Genomic DNA, 12,703 nt, shown 5'->3' with positions numbered 1-12,703 from the left:
GGCCTTAGTGGAGAGAGAGAGAGGGGCAGCCAAAGGTGGGCCGCACGCCTCCTCCCCCCTGGTCCGAATTGGACTAGGAGAGGGGGGGGGCGGCGCCCCCCTTTCCTTCTCCCTCCCCACTTCTTTCCCCCTCCTAGTAGGAGTCCTACTCCTACTAGGAGGAGGACTCCTCCTTGGTGCGCCATAGAGGCCGGCTGGCCTCCTCCCCTTGATCCTTTATATACGGGGGCAGGGGGCACCCCTTGACACACAAGTTGATCCACGTGATCATATTCTTAGCCGTGTGCGGTGCCCCCTTCCACCATAGTCCTCGATAATATTGTAGCGGTGCTTAGGTGAAGCCCTGCGACGGTAGTACATCAAGATCGTCACCACGCCGTCGTGCTGACGGAACTCTTCCCCGACACTTTGCTGGATCAGAGTCCGGGGATTGTCATCGAGCTGAACGTGTGCTAGAACTCGGAGGTGCCGTAGTTTTGGTGCTTGATCGGTCGGGCCGTGGAGACGTACGACTACATCAACCAAGTTAACGCTTCCGTTGTCGATCTACAAGGGTACGTAGATCACACTCTCCCCCTCTCATTGCTATGCATCACCATGATCTTGTGTGTGCGTAGGAAATTTTTTGAAATTACTACGTTCCCCAACAGTTGGGAGCTTTCTAGAGCGGGCAGAGGCTGCTCTAACCAAGCTCTCCCTTGTGTCTACTATGTTGTCGACTGCTCCGACGCCGTGGCCTCCTGTCGTTCCTAGTGTTGGTTCCATTGGAGACAAGGGGACGGAGCTCTTCGGTTGTTTCTCCCCTTGTATTGGGGTCAGTTCTTCGCCAGTGTCTTTGCCCCTTGTGTCGGCTACTGCTGAGGGTGAGGCCATCGCCGGGGTCGTACCCCTGTGCTGCAGATCATGCCTGAGCTTCAGCAGCTATGTGTGAGACCTGCTTCGTCTCTGTCTGTGGAGCATATGGAGGTCGACGCGCCAATGACCTCGTGTGAGGGACATGATTCACCTTTGTCATGTGAGCAACTGGAGGCGCCTGAGTCCATTGTGTCGGTGGCGCCTGAGCCCATTGTGTCGGTGGTACCTGTGGCTGATGATGTTGAGGCAGTCAGTATGTTGGCGCCCGATCCTTCAGCACCCAGCCAGCCGCTCGCCTTTGTGGACCGTGGAGGTTCCAGCGTTGCGGTCACCGACTCGCATGTGGCCGTGAGGCAAGAGGCGTCTGTGCGCGACAAGGTTGATGATATTCCCTTTCAGATTGAGATTCATAGTTTGCTCAAACGTTTGGAGAGGGCTAGCCCTGGATCTGACAAGACGATTGTGGAGAAGGCTCTCATAAGCAAAGCAAAGAAGAGTGGCACCAGAGGAAAGGCGTCCGCAGCAGTTTGATGACTCAGTGGATTCTGGTGATGACCGTGGTCTTCAGCGAGGTACTCTCGTTGGGGTCTTCTTTGCGATGTAATAGTGTTAGGGTTGATGGTCGTTGCGTGTTGGGTTTGGTTGTCGGGTTGATCGTGTGGTTATGGGGTTGCATGTTATGTGAATAGTCCACATGTGGATTTGTATCGGTTTTCGTCCGGCTTTTTGTTAATTAACTGGGCAATTTTTTCTGCTTAATTAATCGATGAGGCAAATCTTTTGCCTCCATTTCGAAAAATAATAATCTGACTCTAGAAGTATTCGTCACACCCCCTTCGATGTCCACTGTTGCCTGGAATACGGAGAATTTCAGGACTGGAGATGGTGTGACAAAGGCTTCGTGATTAGATACTGAAGGTTCCTTGGTCTTTGGGGACCTACTGCTGAACAAGAATGTGTCAGCGTCACTATTACTTGATGTCCAGAGAAATGAGTTTATGGCCATAATGATATCATACATGCGGTGGGAAAGGTGAAAGGCTACTTACGATGAATCTATATAACTTTGGCTAGAGCATGTTGCGTGCAATACCAACCCTATTGACACAGGGAAAACCATATCGGCGGACCCATCTTCACGAATTGGTGAGAATTTGAGGAAGAACCTGTGGGGAATGAGAAGGAACACAAGAAAAACTAGCACAAAATTGACACACAAGTTGCAACACAAGATATACATGGATAAATCCTTGATTCCAAATATCAGAGAGTGAGAGAGAGAGTTCTTCCCCAAGTCCTGACCAGGGTTTGATATCTTTGGAGGAATCTTCACCCGAATGTATCCTTGATACTCATCAGAGTATTCTCCCTCAGGAGGACGTGGATTAACTGAGCTCGAGCTCATATAAGCTCGGGTGAACAGTAAAATCTAAAAAAAAATCAAACACTTTTGAAAAAAAATGTGGCAACATTTCACAAATGTCTTATATTCTTGCAAAATTCAATCATAGAATGACATTCATATAAGTCGTGAAAAAACAGCACTCCAAAAAAAACTTTGAGATTTTTTTTGTCACGACTTCCACAAATGTCATTTCATGATGAAAATAGCATTGAAAACATTTGTCAAAGCGTGTCACAATATTTTTTTCCTAATTTTTGGAATTTGTTTTCTTAATCGAATTTTACTGTTCACCCGATCTCATGTGAGCTTGAGCTGAGAAGGGCACTTTCGCCCTCAGGAAGCCTTTCCCCCCATGAGTAGCCATCTCCACAAATGTAAGAACTCGACAAGTAAAGCTCTTTTAGTTTTGGATCTAACCTTTGTTTGAGGAGGTGACGAAAAGGTAATATAGTTCTACCGTAAAGGGATAAGTGGGAAGGGAAAGAACATGCGCCCAACCCAAAGTCACCGCGCGCATGCATGACCGAAGTTTCAGCGCAGCTTGTAGGTTCGGTAGGTGGGGGTTGTCAGAAGTTCCGGGTAGTTCACAATATTACACGCAGATGGCAAAAGAAAAGTTTTCAAATAAAAATGAAAAATGATTGAACATCACTAGAGACTATCATATTCTCCGTGACCTAAAGATTTCTCACAGAAAACGCACAAAGAAAATTGCATGATCTCTTGGTCTTTCAACAGGAAGCTAGTGGTCGGCTTCGAGCCTTCAGTGGCCCCTCGTCCAAACCTTCTACGGCCATTCAATAACAAGGCTTAACTGTTCATTTATATTCACAAAAAGGCTTAATTGTGCATTCAATAGAGCTTTGCAAAAAGCGTCCCCGAATAATCATCAGTCGGATGTGATCGCTGATCGGTAGCAATTAACAAAACCATAAACTCCTCATACGGTACGCAACGCAGCAACGCAGCATGGGACACGCGTCTGGAGCGTGCAAGCGATAGTCGCCTCGCGGCATTCTCCATGGCCTAGATGTTAATCGTGGGCTTCCTCACTCTCATTCGAATCTTTCAAAACCGAGCTAGCCATAAGGCCATAGTAAAAAATTCTATGAATTATGTTTATCTTGGTACTTATACTAAAATGACCGTATGCATCTTTAGTTCGTGCATAGGTCAGGGAAGTAAAATTCTTTCCTAATTTTAAAAGGTACCCTATTTTTTTAGAAAAACCCGCTCGCGTCGCTCTCCCCCTAGGGCGACTCCCAGAAACTTAGCCGCGGTCGCCAAGAACTCCCTCCGCCGCCGCCGGGGAATGCCGTCGGGCTAAGCCCGGGGGGCGACGGCGGTAGCGGGGGATCTCCTCTCTCACGCGTCTTCGGGTTGGGGCGGGACCCCTAGGCATGTGGTGGCACGGCTGATCTGGGTTCTGCGGCGCGATGGATGGGTGCGGCAGGTGGCGGATGGCCGGCCTGTCCTCGGACGACGGCGGCTAGGCGCGTCGGGCGGCCCAGCCTCGGACGGCGGCATGGTTGCGGGCGCAGCGGCCGGCCTTTTTGGGCGGCAGCTGCGGCCGGCGGCGGCGGCCAGCTAGGCTGCGGTGGCGTGCAAACTGCCTTTAGATCGGCGGCAGCGGCATGGAGGGCCTGGTGGTCTCATCGGCGGCATCTCCGGTTAGATCTGTTCTGACTGATGCGACCGTCGGTGGTGCCCATCTCTTCCGTCACAGGTGGTCGTCCTGAGGCTGGGTGTCCGGATCTCCGGATCCGTGATCCAGTACTGGCTGCGAGTCAGGGAGACATAGTTGCCAGTGAAAACTGAACCGACGGCGGCGATCTACGTCGTTACCTTGATGAAGGCATCGTTGTGTGACTTATGTCGACCCACTCATACTGCTCTGGAGGACACCCTAGGATCTGGTCTTCCAGATCGGACAATGGCGGCACTGCGGTGGCGTTTCTCTTTTTGGTGCATCGTTTGTGGAGCAGTGCTGGTGGTCAGAGGCAGGAGGTGGAGCGGCTTCGCCTTGCACGGAGCTTTACTGGAGATGTCAAGTCATGCCTGACCGACAGGTGCTACGCTTTGTCATGCCTGGTCGGCAGGTGCTACGCACGACAGATCTTTCAGAGACTTCAAGTTGTGTCGGCTGGTGGTACTTGGCGGCATGGTGCTGAGGTGTACCGGCAGCGACCGCGACGTGCTCAGCAGTTCGCACACAGGGTGACGGTGCCGTTGGGCGCCGTGGTGGCGTTGACGGCAACTAGACTGGACAAGGATGATGCGTCAGTACAGATCTGAAGATGAAGTGGTGGCAGTTGGCGGCGGCGGCATCTGAGAGCGCGCCGGACCGGTGTGTGCCCATGCCCGACAAGTGGCTTGGTTGGGGCCTCAGGTCTTAAATGTTAGGCTTGCCAGCGAGGTATGTAGTATTAGGCCCGGACTATCAACATTTCTTCATCAGCTGGATAGGAGTAGCGACAGTTGTCGCATAGACGGTGGCTTTAGACTTATTGTTGTATTTCTTTGTGAGGTCATTGATGAATAATAAATAAAATGGCTGCATACATTACCCAAATACAGTGGTCGGGGATGATCCTCCTTCTCTAAAAAATATAAAAATAAGGCCATAGTAAATAACCAACGGTGATTAAGATTCACATCTGTCCTTTTTTTGTGCAGCGTTGGCTCGAAGATTATTATTTTTGCGAGAAACTTCTGATCTACTCATCAACTATTAAGATAGTACAAAGAACATTAGAAATAAAATTTGCATCCAAATTCATAGACCACCTAGCGACGACTACAAGCAGTGAAGCGAGCCGAGGACGCGCCGCCGTCATCACCCCTCCCTCTTTGGAGCCGGACAAACATTGTTGTAGTAGACAGTCGGGAAATCGTTGTGCTAAGTCCCCATAGGACCAGCACACTAGAACAGCAAACGTCGCCAATGAAGAGAAACGTAGATCGAAAGGATCCAACCTGCAAACACATAGACGTTGAAGAACGAAGACCATATCTAGTCGATCCACCGAAGACGAATGCCGGCCGGATCCCACGAGATCCGTCGGAGTCAGACCTCCACACGCTTTTCGACAATGCTTGAACCATCACCAAGATGAGGACTGGGCAGGGAGGACCTTATCCGATCTTCAAGAAGCCGCCATCACCTCGTCTTCTTGAGCATGTCACAAACCCTAACAAAACTAAAAAAAGCACCTAAAAATGGAGCCTTCCTGCCGGCAAGGACCGGGATCGGCCGTGCCAACATGGTCCAAGAACCATAGGAGAGAGGCACGGAAACCTTAAATGTGAGTTCGCACGAGGGCAAAACAAAGGCGTTTGCTCTAGGATTTGGCCTATCTCTTGCACATCAAGCGGGCTACAATCGCCTTGTTATTAATTCGGATAATATGGAAGTCACTCATACAATGACTGTTATTTTTTGGCTTGTAAATTTTTTCTTACTAGTTTTGAATATTGTAATAAGGAAGCGAATACGGTGCCTATGAACTTGTTAGGTTAGCGAAACTTTCAGCGACAAAAGATTGGTTTGAGGAGCCCTTGGATGAGATTGTATTTCTCCTTATAGACGATGTAACCGTTATTTGTAATTAATAAAACTTTGTTATTATTCAAAAAAAATTTACAAGATGGCAGCTTATTTAGATGTGGGTCGATGAACCAGCAGCTCACGTTTGTATCCGTCGACATTTTGAGAATTGAATAAGCACGTTGTTACTAAAGAAACTGTCTTTGGGAGACAAAAAGATTCAAAACCGGAGTGTTGATGATTTGTCAAAAGTAAAAAAAAAATCTGAACCGTTGAACCCGTCGGCTGGTCCTTTCAAATCTGCCGCATCGAGCGGTGGAGCACGCCTCCATCATTGCGACACGGGTTTTATTGCAGAATTATTTTTGCAACACAGGTTTTCTTGCAGTTTTTTTTTTGCAACAACTGTTTGTTGCATTCTTTTGACAACTGAGGTCTTGTTGCATAAAATTTTTGTAAAAGAGGTTTTGTCGTAAAACATAGACCCATCGAAGACCATTGCAACATCATATATGTTTTAGAAGCATAGCACCTGTTACAAAAACGCGTCTGCGAAGGATGATGTGCGGGCCTTACTTGAACGCGTGTCATGCAGGGGAGGTGATGGATCCGTTTCTGGTGATGGTAAAGCGTTTCCAATAATAAGAACGAGAAAACAGTTGAGGTCCTTTCGCCGGCCACGCTGACCACCACCTCCCTCTCGCCGGCGCCGCTCCGCACGTGCACCTTCACCTGACCCCGTCAAAGACCCGCACCACCCCGTCCGATCGAGGCCGAGCAAGCGACAGCGCCCGGCCGGCCGGGCCGGCCGCCTCTCGGGTTCTCAGACCCCCCGGCCCCACCCGTCCACGCACGCATCCTCCAAGCCCCACCTGGCCCGGAACAAGAGAGGGACGCACCAGAGCAGAAACTAACGGAACGGAAACAAAACAGAGCTGGCACGAGTCAAATCATAACCGCACTGCGCGTTTCCGCACCCGATAAAATCGCAAAGCATTCGTGCCCCTCTTCCCTCCCTTCCCTCCCTCCCTCGATCGCCCCCTTCCGCGTGGCGCCCACGATCGCGCGCGCGCGGCCCACCAGCGGCGGCATTCCGCGTGGATTTTGTCCTCCCTCCCTCCCTCTTTCCGTTACGGGGGCGAAGCGTGGGGGGCGAGCCGTTGGATTGAGCGCTCTTCCTGGGAGGAGGAGGGTTTGGGGGGGAGGCAGGCGATCGGTGCGGCGGCGCCATGGCGATGGCGGCGGTGCCGCTCGGCGTGCTGCTGCGGCGGGAGGTCACGAGCGAGCGGATGGAGCGCCCGGACGTGCTCTGCGGGGAGGCCAGCCGCAGCCGCAAGGGCGAGGACGTCACGCTGCTCCTCGCCGACGCTGGCCAGCGCGTCGCCGGCGACCCCTCCACCTCCTTCTCCGTCTTCGCGGTACTGCATTGCCCCGCGCCCCCTTCCCCTGCCCATGCCCATGCCTGTCTCTCGAGAGTCGAGAAGGTTCTAGAATACCCGGAAAAATAGAAGGTTCTAGAATACCCGCCCAGAATTGTGCGACATGGAGGCCACTCCTCCAGTCTCCTGTACATGATTGACACCCAGCATGTTTTTCTCTGTCGCGTTTGGCAGCAGAGCTGCCATGCCTTTTTGGTAGGGTTCAGAATATTTGTTGGTCGTCTGCACGTAGGCTGCTAGTTCATGACCAAGAGTGTTTGGATCCTGCTACGTATGAAAACTTACTCGTAGTAAAAAACACACCACTAGGAAATATTACCTTTGATCCAAATGATCTCGTGTCTTAATCTTATTGTCGGGTTGACTGGCGCCATCATTTGATTTATTTAGTGGCTTGGCTGGTCATTTTTTAATCTGGGTGGTGTGTTTCTGTTGATTGATCACTGACTCACTGTGTCATGTTTATAGCTGTTTGATGGCCACCATGGATCTGGAGCGGCCATATACGCAAAGAACAATCTGCTCAACAATGTCCTGCGTGCTACCCCTTCAGGTTTGACCAGGGATGAGTGGCTTGCAGTGCTTCCACGTTCACTCGTTGCAGCATTTGTCAAGACAGATAAGGATTTGCAAGCCGCAGGTAAATCAGGCCTATCCTTGTTTACCTTGTTCATGTAAAGTTTCCAGTTCCTTTAGGAAATAGGTATACACTGTAGTTTTTCATATGACTGTTCGTTAGTGCGCATGCTGTTACTGTTTATTTAGGCCATCTTGTGAACTTGGAAATGTTCCTGATCCTTATGGCAATCGAACTATTCCTGTCATCCTGTGGAATTCATGTATTCCAAGCAGGGACTTTGCAGTTTGTTTGTTGTCAAGGACGAAGTAAAGTTGTATGAACCATTCATAGTCATTCTAGTTGGTTGATTAGATATTACACCATCAGATATGTTCTTCAGTTAATTGTAGTGCTAGGCCGCGTGGTTGAGACAATCGTGCTTTTGTTTAATTTGTCTTTCTTAACACCTCGAGTGATGGCTCTCTTTTATCTTCTGAAACAGTCTTTTTGCCGTTTCAGCTGAAAGTTCTGGTACAACTGTGACATTTGTGATAATAGACGAGTGGGTTGTAACAGTAGCATCAGTTGGTGATTCGCGCTGCATACTAGAGTCAGCTGATGGTTCACTATACCATTTGTCAGCTGATCATCGCTTTGACTCCAACCGAGATGAGTAAGTTCTGCCTTTGAGGTAATTTGTTGAGAATTGTGCAGTTTATGACCTGTTCGTTTTACAGGGTGGAACGTGTAACTGCATGGGGAAGCAAGGTTGGAAAACTGAATGTTGTTGGTGGTCCAGAGGTTCGTCTCTTTTACTTTTAATACGTTGTGCTCTTGAGTTGGGATGTGCGGTGTGGATGCATGGTGTTACATGTTACCAATCTGATAGTTCTCATTTTCTGTAGTAACCTGCTAACCATCTGTTTCTTAATAATTCTCAAATATGTTGTGTCCTACTTGCACCTGACATCACTGTTAAATTAAGTGCCTACCAAACAATGTCTTAGCTTATGATATAATGGGACTAAATTTCTTGTGCTGCTGATTTTTTCAGCCATTAGGTAATTCCTATTTTTGGCTGCGCCCTGCAGATTTTATTTAACAACTCTTGTTGTTGTTCCCTCTCTGTATTTTCCGTGGGCATTGATGAATATTGAATACTTTGGTTGCGTGTAAACCTCTACCGAGTTTGTATTCCAAGTTTGTTTAATTTAGAGAATGTTCATCTTACATCCATTGTATCATCAATGTCTAACTCAATTCTTATGTTTGTTTGATCTACTCTTTTATTGGATAATCTGGTCACTATTTGTTTTGCTTGCTATAATCATTTCTGTCATTGAAATTTATCATGTACATTTTCAGGTTGGTCCTTTAAGATGCTGGCCAGGTGGTTTGTGCCTATCTAGATCAATTGGGGATATGGATGTTGGTGAATGCATCATCCCTGTTCCTCACGTGAAGCAAGTGAAGGTTCGCTCACTGCACCACATATTTCTTTTTTATTTTCAAATGTTTTTGTTTGGGTTCCTACTTATCATCAGATTTACTTTTAGATGACCTCTTCAATAATATTCCACAACATCTGTAATTCATGGTGTGATCTGCTTCTACGTCTCACCACTGCAGAGTGTAGTTCGCTGTGACACTATTTTGATTTTTCTATTGCATTTTTGTTGCAGCTATCCAATGCTGGAGGCAGAATTATCATTGCAAGCGATGGTGTATGGGATGATTTGACTTTTGAAATGGCTCTTGAATGTTCTCGTGGATATCCATCCGATATAGCTGCCAATCGAATTGTTAATGTAACTAATTTACAATCATTTCCATTGGTTAATAGACTCAAACTTCTGGCCCCTCATTTCGTGATATATTTTCTTATCTGAAGGAAGCAACCCTACCTCGAGGACTAAGAGATGATACTACCTGCATCGTGGTGGACATACTACCCCCAGAAAAACTAGCTCCTAGTCCTCCAGCAAAGTGGCAGGGGAAAACCGTACTCAATAATATGTTCCGTGTTGATCTGAAGAATAACATGTTCCGCCGAAAAAATTCAGATGCATCTTTTAAAATAGATAGAGAATATGCTGAGCCGGATGTGGTGGAAGAAATATTTGAGGACGGGTCTGCCATGCTTTCAAGAAGGTATGTTCTGTTAACCAATATTCTAGGCCTTTTTTCACTTGAGGTACTCCCTCCGTTCTAAATTACTTGTCGCAGGTATGAATGTATCTAGATGTATTTTAGTTCTAGATACATCCATTTCTGCGACGAGTAATTTGGAACAGAGGGAGTACTAGATAGGAGCTCCATAACAGTTCTAAGAGAAAAGGACATAAATATTCCATTATAGAGCATTAGGATTGTCCATTGTGTTGCCAGACATGTACACTAGTATATACACCAACTTGAAATTAACCAAATGCTCAGGTAAATCATATTTTAATTAGTCATCATTTTTGTCTGGTGATTCTGATGGCCTGAGTTTTCTCGATTTGACGGCCTTAAAAGCATCAATATAGCACTGTAGATCTGTAACATACTAGATGCCACTGAAAGAGACATTCGTTCAACTTAGGCTTATTAGTCTTGGATTTGTAGCTTCTCCAGTTACCTATATCCTGTATTTGATTGTCTCATATGGGCAACAAGCTGATATTGCTGTCTGCTAATAGTAGGAAATGAATTATTGGAAGCAGCAGATGAGTTGGCACTGCTGATTGATGGTGTCAGCCATGCAGCCCATTTATGTTCCATCGCATAGTTTCATTTTAATCCTCAACTTGTCTGCTGTTTCCTTTTCCAATCTCCACCACATTGGACCCTCTTCTTTTCTCTGGTCATCTACATATTGATGTCCTCGATCAAGTCAGAAAGACATGGTTGATGTGTATGAGTGGCATAGCGTAGTATCAATTACTCTTGCTAGCTTAGCAGTGAAGCTAAAAGTGTTCGATAGATGACTAAAATTCAGAATGCATATATTAGATGGGATGGTTACTTGTTTAGTTATGCAGCTGCAGTTTCAGACTGACTTCAATGCAGTGCAGCTCTGAGATAAACAGGAATGCACTAGCAACTACAGTTGATAGTTAAATTCTTATTGGGTTATAGAAGTTAGCATTTTCTTTGCTCAAGTTTACGAGACGATTCTAAGCATTTCACTAAACTGATACTCCATGCTGTAATGTGAATACGTCTTGCTTGTAACAAGCACCAATAGTTTTTCATATTATAATAATGTTGCTTTCTGTTTTGCTTGTTCCTTGCAGGCTTAGTACAGGATACGCACTTCGGAACATGTTTGAACCCTCCAGCTGTGCGATCTGCCAGTTTAGACTGAAATCTGGTCAGGGGATTTCCATACATGCTAACCCGCTGCAACACGAAAAAATGCAAGGTTGGCAAGGTCCTTTCCTCTGCCAAAGCTGCCATGAAAAGAAGAAAGCAATGGAGGGTAAACGGCGTCCAATAGGTACGATTAACGATCTCATCAGCTATCTTGGTTATCTAAACTATATGCAGTGCCTTTTCTCGAAGAAATATACACTGTTTTTATCACTAGTAGATATTGACAGCTATTTTGTAACCTGCTAATTTGCTCTTTGGTTCTATTTGTTTTTCAGATTAGTCGACCGCAGATGCCTTCAGTCACGCGGAGCAGGCCTAATTGCTGAAACCATTCTTTGATAGACATTCCTTTTGTTTTCTTTACCAGGAACGTTAGTCAGTTGACCACATTTTTTTTTTGTACATTGACCACTCTAGTCAAGCAGTACAAAGTATTCTTGACAAGTTAGGTTGGAATTTCATTGATCAGTCGGACCAACATGGGAAAGGGCACCCTTTTCAAATGAGAAAAGCATAGTCGTTAGAATTTTAGCTTGACTGTACAGGTGTCTAAAGGATCACTAATATTCTTTTTGTAGATGAGTTGAATGACGGTGGTTGAGAAAAAGAAAAAGTTTGGTGATTGTTTGAATGCTTTAAGCTTATCTGTGCATTTCCTTTTCTTCTGAAATCGATTGATAAGATATACTTTTTGTTCTAGAAGTATTGAATGTGAATGTGAAGTAGTTTTAACATCTGATGAGTGATGACGGAAGAGATGCCACATGCGAGGAAATGGCCGATGGTTTTATACATGATGTGGTGTGATGTGGTCTTGTGACTGGCGGTAGACGCGGGTAGGGAGACGTCTAGGTGGCGGTTAACAGGTGTAAGAGCATCCTCAACAGTTGCCCAAAAATAGGGCATAACCACTTTTTACATCATGAGGGAGCAAAATCGCTGCTTCAATAGGTGCCCTATATGCAAAAGAAAATACTCGAAGAATAGTGCAGTTGCAAAATACTTGGGTGACTGTAACAAACTTTAGAGCATCTGGGACCACATAAAACCAGAAGAAAACACGTGTTTTACATCACAATGTTGCTCCACGGGGAGCCCTAATTTTAGGGCATCAATTTTAGGACAACTGTTTGTGATGAACATTTTGGTGTTGCAAATTTTGCTCCAAGCCAACTTTGATGACCTAAATAGGGCTAGAGATGCTGTAAGGAAGCGTTGGTTGTCACTCGAGAAAAGAAGGGCTGGAGTGGAATCAGGTGAGGAGGGCTGAGATGACTGTGCAGTCAAAGATAAACAAAACAATTTTAGAGCATGACTTTTTAAGGATTATAAGGCCTAGCTAGCAGATCTCTCAAACCAATAATGTCGCACGCCGAGCAAATACGCGGAAGGGCCTTACGGCGGGTGCGCGAGGGCCAGCCGTGTGGTCTGCCCAACCGCCGGCATGATGTCGCACGCCGAGCAAAGCCGCGGGAGCACCTTTTCTTTTCTTTTTTTGTGGGTTCTTTCTAGGTTTCGAATTTTGCTTGGTTTTCCTTTTT

General features: G+C 46.6%; 1 protein-coding gene across 1 annotated transcript; it reads left to right on the top strand.

Annotated features, from left to right (window-relative positions):
• The first annotated feature begins 7,036 nt into the window (after window positions 1–7,036).
• LOC119299604 (probable protein phosphatase 2C 69) lies at window positions 7,037–11,801 on the top strand. The gene is made up of 9 exons (XM_037576790.1): window positions 7,037–7,225; window positions 7,715–7,886; window positions 8,325–8,478; window positions 8,543–8,606; window positions 9,171–9,278; window positions 9,488–9,613; window positions 9,697–9,956; window positions 11,084–11,286; window positions 11,438–11,801. The coding sequence occupies exons 1-9, from the start codon at window positions 7,037–7,039 to the stop codon at window positions 11,440–11,442; spliced, it is 1,281 nt and encodes a 426-aa protein (XP_037432687.1). The 3' UTR covers window positions 11,443–11,801.
• The last annotated feature ends 902 nt before the right edge of the window (window positions 11,802–12,703 follow it).

Source organism: Triticum dicoccoides, chromosome 5A, assembly GCF_002162155.2.
Source record: "Triticum dicoccoides isolate Atlit2015 ecotype Zavitan chromosome 5A, WEW_v2.0, whole genome shotgun sequence".
NCBI lineage: Eukaryota > Viridiplantae > Streptophyta > Magnoliopsida > Poales > Poaceae > Triticum > Triticum dicoccoides.
This window is presented reverse-complemented; position numbering and strand designations above follow the sequence as displayed.

What these genes read in the sequence shown, in the direction of transcription:
- LOC119299604 (XM_037576790.1), top strand. Translation starts at nt 7,037, where the DNA reads ATGGCGATGGCGGCGGTGCCGCTCGGCGTGCTGCTGCGGCGGGAGGTC. An exon ending in CCTCCTTCTCCGTCTTCGCG is followed by an intron (nt 7,226 to 7,714) that starts GTACTGCATTGC and finishes TCATGTTTATAG; the next exon opens with CTGTTTGATGGCCACCATGG. An exon ending in CTGCCAATCGAATTGTTAAT is followed by an intron (nt 9,614 to 9,696) that starts GTAACTAATTTA and finishes TCTTATCTGAAG; the next exon opens with GAAGCAACCCTACCTCGAGG.